Raw genomic sequence first — 16,169 nt, 5'->3', positions numbered from 1 at the left:
TTCCGAAGACTGTTTTATTAGAAGCCATTAGGACAAGTTATTTCATATCTGTTGGTCAAAATGTGAAAATCACAAAACTTCATTATCTTAGAAACTACAAAACCGATTTGAACAAAATTGGTATCAAAAGAACGGGCTTGTTTTTTAAACCATTTGTGAAATAATTTTATAATGATTGGACATGTAGTTCAAAAGTTATGCAAAGAAACGTGTTTCAAACACTGTTTAAACTCACTTACTTTTCTCAGCGATGGCTGGACCGATTTTCACAAAATTAGTGTCATATGGAAGGTCTTGTTGCCCCATAGGACCCTATTGAATTTTATTGTTATTGGACTTTAACTTTGTCCGTTATGTATAATAATGTGAAATCAGGCTATGACAAGAAACATGTTTCAAAGACTGTTTGAACTCACCCACTTTTCTCAGAGATGGATTGACCGATTTTCACAAAATAAGTTGCAATAGAAAGGTCTAGTTGCCTGATGAAACCCTATTGAATTTTATTATAATGGGACTGTAACTTTGTTATGTATCAAAATGTAAAAGTTATGAAACTCCATTATCTCAGAAACTACACAACCGATTTGAACAAAATAGGTATCAAATGAACGGGCTGTCTTTAAAACCCCTAAATAACGAATTTCATGATGATTGAACATGTAGTTCGAAAGTTATGAAAAGAAACGTGTTCAGAAAACTATAAAATTCACTCGTTCTGCCAAAGATGGCATCACTGATTTCAACAATCTTAGTTTTAAATTAAAGGTTTAGTTGCTTTATTGGTATTCATTTAATTTGATAATAACACAGGTTGACAAAATCGAAAAAATGCTGCTCTAAAGCTCATAATAGTTGCCCTAGAAAGAAAAGAATTCACAGGAAAAGCTATAATTTTTCATTTTTTCTTAGCTTGACCTTCGGGGCAACACCAGTGTAATCGGACTTTTATTTTATCCATTATGTGTTAAATTGCAAAAATATTGAAAATCTCTTCTTTCAAAGATTACACGACTTATTTAAATAAAACAGGAGTCGCAAATTCGGATTTCAAAATGAAGTATAAAGTTGATTCCTGGTCTCTGAGCATCATCCCGGGTACTGAAAGACTCACATTGCGTAATGTTTGTCTCTTTTAGACTGGTAGAATCCGGAAGCTACTGTCTAGAAATTTAAAATCGCGTCTAAAGATGATTTCTGGCCTCAGGGTATCATACCGCTTCCCCAAATCGTATTGGATGATATTTGTCACTTTAGGTTGTTGATCGGAAACTGTCGCCATCTTTGCCATAGAAATACCCAGATTAGGCAGTTCGGCAATTTTACGATGGATTTTATGATTTTATGATTATCAGACAACCAGAAGTGGTCATCTGGATTGAAAATTGGGTTTTAGGTCGGATTCTGGCCACTGGGTATAATCCAGGTTTCAAGAACCCATATTGATTGGTAGTTGGCCATTCATTGGATGCCTCTCAAAAACGATTGAAACGAGTTTGAGAGCGTTTCATGACGAACATCCGTCTGAAAAAATAGTAGTGGAAAGTAGGTCGCCTGTGGTCAGGCAACCCACGATACAGTGCTCGAATTAGCATACTAAAAGTATGAGTAGGGAGTTATGGGCGAAACTATTATCGATGAGGTCATTTAGGGGGAGTGAGTGATTGAAGAAAATTGATGATAGGAAGATTATTATCAAGAAATCGGAACCTAGAGTTAGAAATTTTAGAACTAAGAATAACAGTAATATAAAAAGGAAGAAAAAGAAGAATTCTACACTGACGCAAATACGCTTAATAATTTCATAAGTTTCGAATTATAAACGTGCACATCGTTGATTTCATAAATCATTTATGTATTACATCCGCTGAAGTATGAATTTCCTAGCAATGACATACGGATTCCATAGACATGACTTATGATTTTCATATATGCAATTATTGTGAAGTTGTGAAGTTGTTAACTTCGGTTAGAATGAATTAATTAGTTCACAAGGGAAACTCCAGTTCTCTAACTGTTTTCTTCTCGTGATTTTTGTTTCATAAGAATTACTTGGGTATGGGCTATGCCAAGTAATTTTGATCTCATCAACGCATAGTAGGGCGACTCCATACAAAGGCTGGCCAAGCAAAAAAAGTTGATAAATGCGACAAAAACTTAGTATTTGCATAATTTTGGGGCGCTGAACACGAATTTGGCATCCATTTTTTGTTTGGGGCCGTCCATAGAACACGAAATCCAACTTTTAATATTTTTTTGCACTTTTTTCCTTTTTTATAGAAATATATGATTTGGCCACAAGTAGTGCCACCGGGCGTCCTCCCCATTGAAGAAAAAAATAAGTAATTCATGGACGACCCCTCGAACTAAACTAATTTTGCCTAAATATATATATATATTTTTTAAATAAACTAAAACAACATAAGTAATACAAACTAATTACAAATTGAAAAAATCATCATCATCATCATCATCTTCCGCTAAATCTTGTGCTGAATTGTTTCCAGAAAATTTGAAGTTTATTATACTTATCAGCAGGAAAAATGTCTTTCGCTGCAATTTTCATTTCTTCTAGTGATTTTCGATGATTAATTGTTTCATATATATGTTATCTTCCTAATCCGGTTTCTATGGTTGAAAGAGGACATTTAAATACATGTATAACACCATGAATTGACAACTTACTAGACATTGAATTAGGTGGTAATTAAAATTTCATAAAGATTTGTTTACTGTTTTCTTGTTTATTACTTATTTCATAAACTTTCATTTACAAATTTTGTGATTTTTGCCTAAATTTATTTTTTATCCTCACGGATTGAGTACTATATCATAAATTTTCAATAATGGGGTATCATGGTTATGATTAAATCAATCCTAGATGAAATTTCAATTTCGAAAATAAAAACTAAAAAAATCTGCCATCGCTTTTTTCACTAAAGTGACAATTTGCGCAGTTTTGCGCTACAGCGGACAGTATGCATTTGAAAGCTTACGTTTTTACCTGAATTTTGAATGTTGTCACAACCGTAGCAATCTGCGGCAACTAAACTTTTAAGCTACTTTTTTATAAAAAAAATCACGTTTTTTTAGTGTCAGGCCTGCTACAACCAAATTTTACAATATCTAATGAAAAGGGTTTGTTTTGCACAATATTTACAACAACTTTTCCTTTGACGTCAAAAAAATCCAAGCTATCATTGAAGCTACATAGCGTTTCAAAGTAATGTACTTTTTATCAAAAAAAAAAGTCAAAAACGTCAGTTCGCCAAGTTTTGTAAAGTCATAAAAAATTCAGATTTCATGATATTGCGCCCAAATTTTGGATTTGGACACTTGAATGCTATATCAATAAAGGAAAAATATTATGAAACAGCTAACGAAAAAAAATTTTTTTGGCTGATGGCCAGCAATTCTCCACTGTGCAACGGTTTGATCGTTGGTGAGACCTTTTAAGACAACCTTGAACGGCTTGGCGTTCTTGGTATCGTAGGTAAAAAAATTGTACATCTTGGCAGTTATATACTGAACAAGACGATCACGACCCTTTATAGAGTCGGCTAATAAGCGGCAATCGCCTCTACGGCCATTTTGTTAGGTAACTTTAACGTCATAAGCAAACGTTGAAAGTTCCCTTTTGGAAATTTAAATTCAGAAGATATAGTTACCACAATAGGTGGAACTTTCTTCTTTTTAAAATAAATTACATTTTGAGAAGTTTCATTAGTAATAACTTCCATATCGCCGGCTTTTTGCTCAGACAAAATATCAAATACGTTTTCGCTGCAGACACTCGAATCGTGCTCTCTCTTTCTCCTCGTAGTGATGCTTGGTTTCTGTTTTCGCCCTGTCATTTCAGATGATACGAAACTGCCGCTCCCAGCATAACTGTCCCAGCGTCCATAAGGTTTGCACAGAATATGGGACGGTTATGCTTGGAGCAGAAAAAAGTTAAAAACAAATGTTAAATTCCAGAGTTGGTAGTCTTGATAAAGACTGATGTGAGATATCTTTCAGGTAGTCTTTAGAAGACGCACTGACAAAACACAAACTTTGAAGCTATAGGCAATCAAAGACCAGTTCACACAACCGAAAACAAGTCTGACACTTCAAGACGCACTGTGTATGATGAATTCTTATAATCCACACTGCGAAGCCATTGTTTTTATGATGTCCCGGTATAAACTGAAACAGTATTTCAAGTCCTTGAGGCTGAGGACACAAAATAACCCTTCAGTGCCCAAGTTAATCTTCAGACGGACTTTGCAAAAATCACTATGAAACTTTATAAATATTATTGATTGAAGCTTTTCAGAGGTTTAACTGAAGACCGTTAAAGGCGGCACTGGGCTTATTTGTTTTATGTTTATTAATGTAACCAGTACATATGTTTGATGAAATAAATAGATAACTTTCAGGTAGTCTTTAAAAGACGCACTGACAAAACACAAACTTTGAAGCTATAGGCAGTCAAAGACCAGTTCACAACCAACCGAAAACACGTCTGACAGTTCAAGACGCACTGTGTATGATGAATTCTTATAATCCACACTGCGAAGCCATTGACTTTATGATGTCCCGGTATAAACCGAAACAGTATATTAAGTCCTTGAGGCTGAGGACACAAAATAACCCTTTAGTGCCCAAGTTAATCTTCTGACGGACTTCGCAAAAATCACTATGAACCTTTATAAACATTATTGATTGAAGCTTTTCAGAGGTTTAACTGAAGACCGTTGAAGGCGGCACTGGGCTAATTTGTTTTATGTTTATTAATGTAACCAGTACATATTTACATATATGTATACATTTGATGAAATAAATAAATAAATCAATAAATATATATTTTTGTTTGCTTCAGGACACTAGGCTCGGTCGCATGCGTAATTCCGGAGAAACAACAAGTTCATCATTCTATTCGGAATGCTTTAGATAGTCATGATATCGTTGAAATCGAAGCTGCCATCTATGCTAGCGTGCAATTCGCTGCGCAGTCAAAGTGAGTATATGTAATATTTTTATTACTCAGTCTTATGTTATACTAGACAAAAAAAATCAAGTCAGTCTTATGTTATACTATTCAAAAAGAATCAAGGAATCAAGGTCCGGGAATCTGGAAGGTCATAAAATTTTACCGAGAAAATCACTCTAATTCTCCCGACACCATACCTGGACGATATTCGCCATGTGGACCGATGCATCGTCCTATTACAGCACGTAATGAACCATCCCACTTCTTTCTTTTTTTCAAAATAGGGTAGGGACGGCTTAAGCAGTAGCGCCTATTTTAATCAGTCAAAGAAAACAGGCCTCAAACTCCTGAATTTGGATCAATATCGACAATTTCAATGATGGAAACAAAAACATTGTTTGTCTAGCTGTCTTACGAATATAAGAAATACCGTTATGAATTGCAATTTATGCTATCGACTGAGGGATTTTATCACCCCCTGAAATACCGTTAATCACAAAGCAATCTGTGAATAATTACCAATTGGAACAAATCGACCTATGTTGCAGCCATTCAGGAGCCACTTCGGGTGCTGAAATAAAACGCCTGCAAAACATATGAAAACTGCTTAATATAGGTTCGGGGTGATTGGAATAATGTCCCTCGATTGGTAACTTCAATTGATTATTGTTAAAGTTTGCAAACTTAGTTTTACAATCTGAAAACATGTTCTGACAGAGAAAAAAATAGAGAACAGATTGATATACTACTGTTTGAATTTCGCCCAACACATTTCGAGTATTCCGTCTCAATACACAGGCGGTTCCCAAAGCTGCTTAGAATGTGTTCCCTACTCTATATGCCATAAAAAGTATCGGCTCCATTATCGTCAGGTTTTACCTTTTATCGTCCGGTGGGTTTGTGAAGTCATTAAGAACTAATCTTTTGCCAAAAGATGCTCTGCGTTATGAAGATCCATAATGCAAGAAATGTCTGCTCTCCATTCGCTTCTCTGCTAGCGTTGCGAAAGAAAGCATTCGAAAAAAAGTCCGTATTTTTTTCTCGCTCGAACAAACAATACTGCTTTCGATATCGGTGCTGATAGACAATAGACCACCAGCAGCCTGCGCAAATCCCCGCGACGCCGGGCGCTGACTACCCCTTGGGGCACAGAAGACTTTATGCACTGTGTCCAGACTGTACGCGTGCCACTGTTATTTTCGGTACCGACATTGGCATAATATTTTTTTCTAAATTTTTTATCACCAATATTTAGTGGTTAATTTGTGAGTTCGAAATCCAATTTGTGGTTAAGTGGTTTCCGAGAAATTTTCGAAAAACTGAGTAAAGCCTTCTTGAAACATGATTTTGCTTCAAATGTATCGGACAACGATGATTAATACATCCATCGAAAGCTCTTAAATTGTGGTTCACGAAAATGTAATTTTAAGGTCATAATTACTAGTGTTTGTACGTATATTTGTGTTTTATTGTTCACGTAGTTCTACGTTTTGTTTATTTGTTGTTGACGCTGCTGGCCGCTAGTGGCGTTGGCTGTTTGCGATGTATGTACTATGTATGTACTAGTTTTTGATTTTCATTTATCTTATAGAGTCTTACGATCGAAATTTTTGTCATTGTTCCGAAGACTGTTTTATTAGATGCCATTAGGACAAGTTATTTCATATCTGTTGGTCAAAATGTGAAAATCACAAAACTTCATTATCTTAGAAACTACAAAACCGATTTGAACAAAATTGGTATCAAAAGAACGGGCTTGTTTTTTAAACCATTTGTGAAATAATTTTATAATGATTGGACATGTAGTTCAAAAGTTATGCAAAGAAACGTGTTTCAAACACTGTTTAAACTCACTTACTTTTCTCAGCAATGGCTGGACCGATTTTCACAAAATTAGTGTCATATGGAAGGTCTTGTTGCCCCATAGGACCCTATTGAATTTTATTGTTATTGGACTTTAACTTTGTCCGTTATGTATAATAATGTGAAATCAGGCTATGACAAGAAACATGTTTCAAAGACTGTTTGAACTCACCCACTTTTCTCAGAGATGGATTGACCGATTTTCACAAAATAAGTTGCAATAGAAAGGTCTAGTTGCCTGATAAAACCCTATTGAATTTTATTATAATGGGACTGTAACTTTGTTATGTATCCAAATGTAAAAGTTATGGAACTCCATTATCTCAGAAACTACACAACCGATTTGAACAAAATAGGTATCAAATGAACGGGCTGTCTTTAAAACCCCTAAATAACGAATTTCATGATGATTGAACATGTAGTTCGAAAGTTATGAAAAGAAACGTGTTCAGAAAACTATAAAATTCACTCGTTTTGCCAAAGATGGCATCACTGATTTCAACAATCTTAGTTTTGAATTAAAGGTTTAGTTGCTTTATTGGTATCCATTTAATTTGATAATAACACAGGTTGACAAAATCGAAAAAATGCTGCTCTAAAGCTCATAATAGCCCTAGAAAGAAAAGAATTCACAGGAAAAGCTATAATTTTTCATTTTTTCTTAGCTTGACCTTCGGGGCAACACCAGTGTAATCGGACTTTTATTTTATCCTTTATGTGTTAAATTGCAAAAATATTGAAAATCTCTTCTTTCAAAGATTACACGACTTATTTAAATAAAACAGGAGTCGCAAATTCGGATTTCAAAATGAAGTATAAAGTTGATTCCTGGTCTCTGAGCATCATCCCGGGTACTGAAAGACTCACATTGCGTAATGTTTGTCTCTTTTAGACTGGTAGAATCCGGAAGCTACTGTCTAGAAATTTAAAATCGCGTCTAAAGATGATTTCTGGCCTCAGGGTATCATACCGCTTCCCCAAATCGTATTGGATGATATTTGTCACTTTAGGTTGTTGATCGGAAACTGTCGCCATCTTTGCCATAGAAATACCCAGATTAGGCAGTTCGGCAATTTTACGATGGATTTTATGATTTTATGATTATCAGACAACCAGAAGTGGTCATCTGGATTGAAAATTGGGTTTTAGGTCGGATTCTGGCCACTGGGTATAATCCAGGTTTCAAGAACCCATATTGATTGGTAGTTGGCCATTCATTGGATGCCTCTCAAAAACGATTGAAACGAGTTTGAGAGCGTTTCATGACGAACATCCGTCTAAAAAAATAGTAGTGGAAAGTAGGTCGCCTGTGGTCAGGCAACCCACGATACAGTGCTCGAATTAGCATACTAAAAGTATGAGTAGGGAGTTATGGGCGAAACTATTATCGATGAGGTCATATAGGGGGAGTGAGTGATTGAAGAAAATTGATGATAGGAAGATTATTATCAAGAAATCGGAACCTAGAGTTAGAAATTTTAGAACTAAGAATAACAGTAATATAAAAAGGAAGAAAAATAAGAATTCTACACTGACGCAAATACGCTTAATAATTTCATAAGTTTCGAATTATAAACGTGCACATCGTTGATTTCATAAATCATTTATGTATTACATCCGCTGAAGTATGAATTTCCTAGCAATGACATACGGATTCCATAGACATGACTTATGATTTTCATATATGCAATTATTGTGAAAATTTCATAATCTTTTCTTGTGAAACTTATGATTCAAAATGGCAGACCAAGACCGCATCAACAAAACGGATGGTACGAATTGGAAGAAAATCGTAAGTGTTTGTCATAATTTTCCATTGCTTCGAGTTGTAGGTGACAAATTTCGTTCTTAAGTTTTCAGGAAGCATGTAGCAAAACCAAGACGGCAAGCTGTCTAACAGGAATTCTAATACAGGCTAAATGCTAGATGTTGCAAAAATGAATACACCGTATTACCACTCCAAGGGCAACTTTCATTAAATTCGATCACCATCTTGTGTTAATGTAATTATAAATTATTATAAAGATAATAATAATTGAAAATTTTATTTCAAACCGAACATTATTGGTCGATTTATGAATCAGTAATATGCTTTATATAAGATTAACAGTTTTATGTGATTCATACATTCATTAACGTATAGCAAGCATAACTCATGTTGATCAATTTCATAAGTGTAAGTTATGAAAATCGTTATTACCGAATCGCAATTTTTTCCTCTGAGTCATCCGTAAAATTTATGATATTTATAGGAGATACTTGTGGCGTAGAATCATAAGTTATTCTTATGCAATTCAATAGCCATTTTGTCTCCGTGTAGGCTTGGACAGCCTAAGAGGAGAAAGCGTTGTTCTTTCCCATTTAGACCGCCGAGTTAGAAAGATCATATTAAAAAACCGAATCGAAGTTCATTTGTAGCAAACAAACGGGAATTATCAATCGTGATAACCAAGTAAAAATTGAGTTGAAGTAGAAAATTTCGGATTGTAATTTTAAATTTAATTTTTCCAGAGTTTGTTATCAGGTGAAAATAGTTAATTTATTAAAGTCGTGAGTCGAGTGACAATAGTAAAATTTTAACGAGTGAGTTTGTCCGTTTTGCTGTCGAGAATTTATATTTAAATTGATTCAATTGTAGCTAGGGTATAGAAAAAAATAAGAAGTGAGTCGTGAAATAAGAACAAAGATATCTGACAAAGCAGGTAATGCAGTTTTTTTTATTTGAAGTACTTGGTGTGTCAATGGGGTATTTTCGGTTCGATAGGAGCCACGTGGTGGCTTCCCGCTGTTGGGAATCCAGTTCTGGATCGCATCCATTCTAATTGCAGCCGCAGACATCCCGGCATTGAAAATTGGCTCGGCCGCACTACCGCCGGCAAGCTATCGGATCGGTGGACCTGGGTGATCCCCTAAGTGTGCCTATCGCCTCGAGGTTGCGTACCTCTCTAGGTGCATTTGGAGAGCGTTGGTCATCGTGCAGCATCTCGGCATCGCGAGCACCACTTGCCATTACAGTGGTTGTAACACACCGCGAGCGTGTCTATCTGGGGAAAAAATTCCCAACGCCAATGAGATCCCCCCGACTCATCTAAACTGAAGGAAGCCTTCCGAAGGTTCCGATCCTCGAACGGACGACGCCGTTTGTCTCCGCTTGTCGTCGGTCCGTCAGCAGGGTCAGCCATCGCCCTCCTAGCAGCGTCGCTCGAAACCGCATCGGCGCCAACGCCGAGCAACTATTCGGCAGCCAGCACTCAGTTTCTGCCTACCTGGCCGCACCAGCATCACTCGACGGCCGTCGCAAACCACCGCTGGGGTGGTTAGAACACCACTCTGAAGAGAAAACCCGTGAGTACAATACCCCACCCACAAACACACACCGGAGAACCTGTAACAACGTAGTAGGGAACGAGATTGTCAAGTAGGGGGAAAACAGAGTTGCTAGGAAAAACGACTCACGCAGTAGATGAAACAGTGACGTCACACAAAGGGCACTAAGAAACAACCAGACCGATCGTTCCTGTTGGCTAGCGAATACGCTCCGGGAGATCAGCTGATTGTTCCTTAGAGGGACCAGAGAGATAGGAGAAGAAGGGGGTTAGGAGAGTAAGAAAAAACAAAATCACATAAATTCCCAAATTTTGGAAAAAGTTACAAAACCATTTTTTTGTTGTCTTCAACGTTCGAACTTGGTTGCTACCAGGGTTCACGTAATTAAAAGGGAAATAAAAGATAGAATTTTAGAAGGAATTTAATTAGAAGTGTTTATACGTTTAGGAAGTTGAAAGAAATCTGGTTTTGGGAAGGACTTGGGAAATTGGAGTTGGAGGAAAACACCTGAGGGTGGATCCTGCGATAAGGCTGGGGAATAAAAGCTAGCCAGGGTAAACCGATCTGAAATTCTGACGACTTGTCGTCTGGCGCATAAGTCGGGTATTTAGTGGTCTTACCGGGATCCTCCTTACATTGGCGTCCAACTTTCAAGAACTCAACCCTTTCACGGAATTGAAAATTTGAAAGTTATCGATAATAGTTTCACCCTGATTTGGTCGCGGTTATTTTTAGGGTTATTGATTAGTGATAGTTTAGGAATATTTAGGCATAGGGGTAATTCGAGCACTTTAGGTTAGTCTTTGTTTCATTATTTCAAAATTTCAAGAATATTTGGTGATGGGTTTTTCATGAGTTTAGGGAGGTTTAATGGGTATTGGTAAACATTTATTTGGAATATTTTCTTGTGGTATTATAAATTTGCGATTCCAAAAATAACGTTGACGACCAATTATCTGAAAAGAGAAAAGAAGCGAATTAGAAAAATGGCATACTACGGAGGCGGCACACCGCTGATAAATTCCTACGATTTGAGCGAGGATGAATTAAATTATGAACTAACGATACGAGACAAGCTATACAACGAAACAGGAAAAGAAAAGCGAGAAAGATTAAATAGAATTTTAAAAGGTGAACGAAATTTTGCACCGAGAACATTGATTACCACATCCGTAAAGTAAGAGGCTCAAGAAGCACAAAGGAAATTGGAGGAAATTGAGGAGGGAATGAAACAGAACATAAACATAAAATGGATATCTAAGTTGCGTCATTGGAGTGAGAGAACAGAAGTAAAAATTTTTAATAAATTTAAAGAACTTACGAAATGTTACAAAGATACAGTTTCAAATTTGATTGATATGAGTGGAACAGAATCGGAAATAGAAATTACGGTATCAGATAGCAAAGCTAGGAAAAATCAAGGAACGATACCGAAGGAAAATTGGAAATGGCAAAGTAACTTTGCTAAAGACGGTGAGGAAAAGGCTAGAAAATCGTCAGAATTGCGTAACCGAGAGTCAAAACAATCAAGTAGAAAGTTTGACAATACGCTACCGAATATTGAGGAACTACAAATAAGTAAAACACAAGAAAAAATAAATAAAAAACGAAAGCTGTTGGAAGTAGAGGAAAAAAGGTTAGAAGAGTTGAAAGAGAGAATGAACAGAAGCAGAGAAAAGCCAGAAAGGAATACGGTAAATAGTAAACGAACAAAATTTTACTCACGAATTATCGTCCTCCGATAGTTCGTCAATAGACTCGTTGAGCAGTTTGATTTCGACACAATCGTCCACATCATCGAGTTCAACTGATCAGTCCGAGGGGGTGAGACATAGACACCGTCGAGAAGACCGACTTCAACATTATCGATTGAACAGGTGGGGAATACAATTTAGTGGCGATCCGCATGGCATGGACGTCTCAGATTTCGTCTTCCAAGTAAATGAGCTAGTAAGAGCTGAACGCATTCCAAATGATCGTTTCATAGATCAGGCGTATATCCTTTTTACAGGAGAAGCTCGCCGATGGTATTTTACCTATAAAAAGAAATATACAACGTGAGATAAATTTTCAAAACATTTGACAATTCGCTTTGGTGATCCAAATAAGGATCCCAAGCTTCTTCAAGACATTAAAGATCGAAAACTACGCAAAGGTGAACCGTTCGTAGCCTTTTGCGCTGAAATAGAAGGGATGTTTGAACGTATGACCAAGCAATAGTCGGTAATACTCCCGGGCAATTCGCCCATCGATTATTTGGGACATTACCCACGGGCCAAGAAGACTGGAAACACGTGTTGCTGGTAATTACCGATATTTTTACAAAATTTGTAATAATTCAGCCACTCAAAGAGGCTAAAGCTGTTTGTTGGCATTCTTTACGGAAAATATGGTCTTTTTATTATTTGGTGTGCCAGAAGTCGTACTTTCTGACAATGGAGCCCAATTTGTCTCAAAAGAGTTAAAATCGTTGCTAGAAAAATATGGAGTAACCCAATGGCTCACTCCGGTTTACTTTCCACAGGTGAACAATGTCGAAAGAACGAACCGCGTATTTACATCAGCGATTAGAACATTGATTAAAAAGAAGCAAGACCAATGGGATGCAAATATTTATCAAATCGATAATGCAATTAATAACGCAACCCATGCATCTAGCGGATTTTCTCCTTACTTTATAAATTTTGGAAGGAACCAAATTAGTTCTGGAGAAGAATATCAAAATTTAAGAGAATTGCAAGAGGGAAAGAGTCAATCTGAATTAGAACATAGCGAAAAAATGAAAAAGATTCATGAAGAAGTTCGAAAAAATTTTAAATCAGCCTACGAAAAATATTCTAGGTACTACAAACTACGATCAGGTAAAATATTCGAATATACCGAAGAGGAAGAAATTTTGAGGAAAAACCATTATCTTTCAGATAAGGCAAAAGCATTCAATGCAAAACTGGCACCGAAGTTTTCGGAAGCTATAATAAGGAAAAAAGTGGGAGATCACTGTTATATCCTGAATGACTTAATTGGAAAGAATTTAGGATTATATCATAGAATTTTAAATGCAAGGAAAATAATTGAAAAAAAAAAATAAATTATAAAGCTATGTGAACAAACAATGTTAAATCCAAGTAAACAGAAATTTAACACAAAAATACACAAAGATGGAAGAATTGATATGAATATGAAATTATAAAATTAAAATAACAAGAAAAATTCAAAGAATATTTTTACAGCTATGTACGAGAACAAATAAGATAAATGACAAATCACAGTAGGCTTTATCAATTGAAAACACGGAAATCCGGAAGAAAACATGATGATACGGCAAATGCAAGTGTCATAGATACGAAACCCTTAAAATATGCAATAGTTAGGGTAGCAGAATCTGAAAAGCCCTCGAAAAAACGAATGAAATTTTTAAAGCGAAGAACGGAATACGTTAGCAGTGAAGACTCTAACAAAAAATACACGAAAGTTTAGATCAAGAACAATCATAATTGTGAAAGGAAAATCAAGGCAAAAAAAATGCATGAAGAGCAGAAACACTCACCAAAACCACGAAACCTGTAGCCTCATTCCTTGACACTTGACCAAAGTGATTCATCGGCATTTGGCAGGGTTTCTTCGTGCTAAATAGAGAGAACAAATGTAAATAATCGTGTACAGAAAAATGTAAATAGAACGATTCAACGATATCTCAAATGAAAATAAATTATTTGAGTGGGAAATTCAACGATATCTCAAATGGAAATAAATAATTGGAGTGGGAAATCTAATGCAAGAACTATGGTTACGTATAGGAGCGGAGAATGATACGAAGCCATCGTGTACATAATGTATATAAGGAATAAAGGAAACAATAGAAGAATAGAGTTCAAGGTCAATCAACTGAGATCGGGATCTCTATGGAAAATGAAGAATTTTAAGAAATAAGATAGGAATATTATTAAAATAAAGAATGAATAGAAAACAACAACATAATAATCAGTAATGGTGTAATTTGTACTCACGTTTTGGCACAATAATCTGCATTTTCACACTTCACAAACCGGCATTCACATGCTTTCATCATTTAATCACCAGCACGGACCGTCTGGGGCAATAGGTCATAGCCATCTGATCACTCACACTCAGTTTAGAGATCAATAGCCGAATGTTCAAATCCATCTGTAGTAACCCGAGAGAGTAGCGCGCGAGAGTAGCGCGCGAGAGTATGGTCGGATACACGAAGTGTGTAGAGTTTCGAATATATTCCATATAGCGATATGGAGTGATAATATATTGGGAAAGGTTCAGAATAGCACTTTTTCTATTAGAATATGCGATTGCTTAGAGAAGCAGCATTTTTCAATCATTAGAATATGCTATGACGACATCATTTGGTGGTAGAGTTTTCCAACAGATATGTTGGAGGTTTCTGATTAAGGAGCACGATTTTCCAGTTTATCAACTGGAGTTTTAAGAAGAAATAAACTCGTACATGTTCTCGGGGAACTTTAAATAGTGAAATGTAGTCAAAACCAGTTTTTATAACCGTTGATCGACAATAGAGTATGTCATGAACAGTTAAATAACCATTTTAACTGCACAAGTAGATTATAAAAATACAAGGAAGAAGAGCAGTTGAGTTTGGATTTGTGTTTAAATTTGGTTCATCTAGAAAAAAAAAATTATTGCATAATTTTTTTTGGGGTAGTAGGGAGTGATGAAACGAGTTTGAGAACGTTTCATGACGAACATCCGTCTAAAAAAATAGTAGTGGAAAGAAGGTCGCCTGTGGTCAGGCAACCCACGATACAGTGCTCGAATTAGCATACTAAAAGTATGAGTAGGGAGTTATGGGCGAAACTATTATCGATGGGTCATATAGGGGGAGTGGGTGATTGAAGAAAATTGATGATAGGAAGATTATTATCAAGAAATCGGAACCTAGAGTTAGAAATTTTAAAACTAAAAATAACAGTAATATAAAAAAGAAGGAAAAGAAGAATTCTAGGCTTGGACAGCCTAAGAGGAGAAAGCGTTGTTCTTTCCCATTTAGACCGCCGAGTTAGAAAGATCATATTAAAAAACCGAATCGAAGTTCATTCGTAGCAAACAAACGGGAATTATCAATCGTGATAATTAAGTAAAAATTGAGTTGAAGTAGAAAATTTCGGATTGTAATTTTAAATTTTATTTTTCCAGAGTTTGTTATCAGGTGAAATAGTTAATTTATTGAAGTCGTGAGTCGAGTGACAATAGTAAAATTTTAACGAGTGAGTTTGTCCGTTTTGCTGTCGAGAATTTATATTTAAATTGATTCAATTGTAGCTAGGGTATAGAAAAGGATAGGAAGTGAGTCGTGAAATAAGAACAAAGATATCTGTCAAAGCAGGTAATGCAGTTTTTTTTATTTGAAATACTTGGTGTGTTAATGGGGTATAGGAGCCACGTGGTGGCTTCCCGCTGTTGGGAATCCATGGATCGCATCCATTCTAATTGCAGCCGCAGACATCCCGGCATTGAAAATTGGCTCGGCCGCCCTACCGCCGGCAAGCTATCGGATCGGTGGACCTGGGTGATCCCCTAAGTGTGCCTATCGCCTCGAGGTTGCGTACCTCTATAGGTGCATTTGGAGAGCGTTGGTCATCGTGCAGCATCTCGGCATCGCGAGCACCACTTGCCATTACAGTGGTTGCTGCACACCGCGAGCGTGTCTATCTGGGGAAAGAATTCCCAACGCCAGTGAGATCCCCCCGACTCACGCTAAACTGAAGGAAGCCTTCCGAAGGTCCCGATCCTCGAACGGACGACGCCGTTTGTCTCCGCCTGTCGTCGGTTCGTCAGCAGGGTCAGCCATCGCCTTCCTAGCCGCGTCGCTCGAAACCGCATCGGCGCTAACGCCGAGCAACTATTCGGCAGCCAGCACTGTCAGTTTCTGCCTACCTGGCCGCACCAGCATCACTCAACGGCCGTCGCAAACCACCGCTGGGGTGGTTAGAACACCACTCTGGAGAGAAAACCCGTG

At 36.8% G+C, this 16,169-nt stretch overlaps 1 protein-coding gene and 1 long non-coding RNA gene across 7 annotated transcripts in view; one reads left to right on the top strand and one right to left on the bottom strand.

Annotated features, from left to right (window-relative positions):
* LOC129718434 (integrator complex subunit 7-like) overlaps positions 1-16,169 on the top strand; it is a 1,119,499-nt gene that overhangs the window by 336,842 nt on the left and 766,488 nt on the right. For 2 of the 6 annotated variants that reach the window (XM_055669224.1, XM_055669221.1), the window contains 3 exons: positions 4,862-4,999; positions 8,581-8,627; positions 8,689-8,821. In XM_055669224.1, coding sequence (XP_055525199.1) covers positions 4,862-4,999; positions 8,581-8,627; positions 8,689-8,732 — 229 coding nt within the window. In that variant the 3' untranslated portion in view covers positions 8,733-8,821. Of the gene's footprint in view, positions 1-4,861; positions 5,000-8,580; positions 8,628-8,688; positions 8,822-16,169 lie in introns of those variants that run through there. The other 4 variants (XR_008726891.1, XR_008726890.1, XM_055669222.1 and 1 more) reach the window with 3 other exon arrangements.
* Positions 12,048-14,318, bottom strand: LOC129718437 (uncharacterized). Its single transcript, XR_008726895.1, has 3 exons — positions 14,170-14,318; positions 13,710-13,788; positions 12,048-12,198 (listed from the first exon to the last, which is right to left on the bottom strand). It is a non-coding gene; the product is annotated as an uncharacterized LOC129718437 (long non-coding RNA).

This window comes from Wyeomyia smithii, chromosome 1 (assembly GCF_029784165.1).
Source record: "Wyeomyia smithii strain HCP4-BCI-WySm-NY-G18 chromosome 1, ASM2978416v1, whole genome shotgun sequence".
In the NCBI taxonomy this organism is placed as follows: Eukaryota; Metazoa; Arthropoda; class Insecta; order Diptera; family Culicidae; genus Wyeomyia; species Wyeomyia smithii.
The sequence above is the reverse complement of the archived record's forward strand: the minus strand, read 5'-3'. Positions and strand labels throughout refer to the sequence as shown.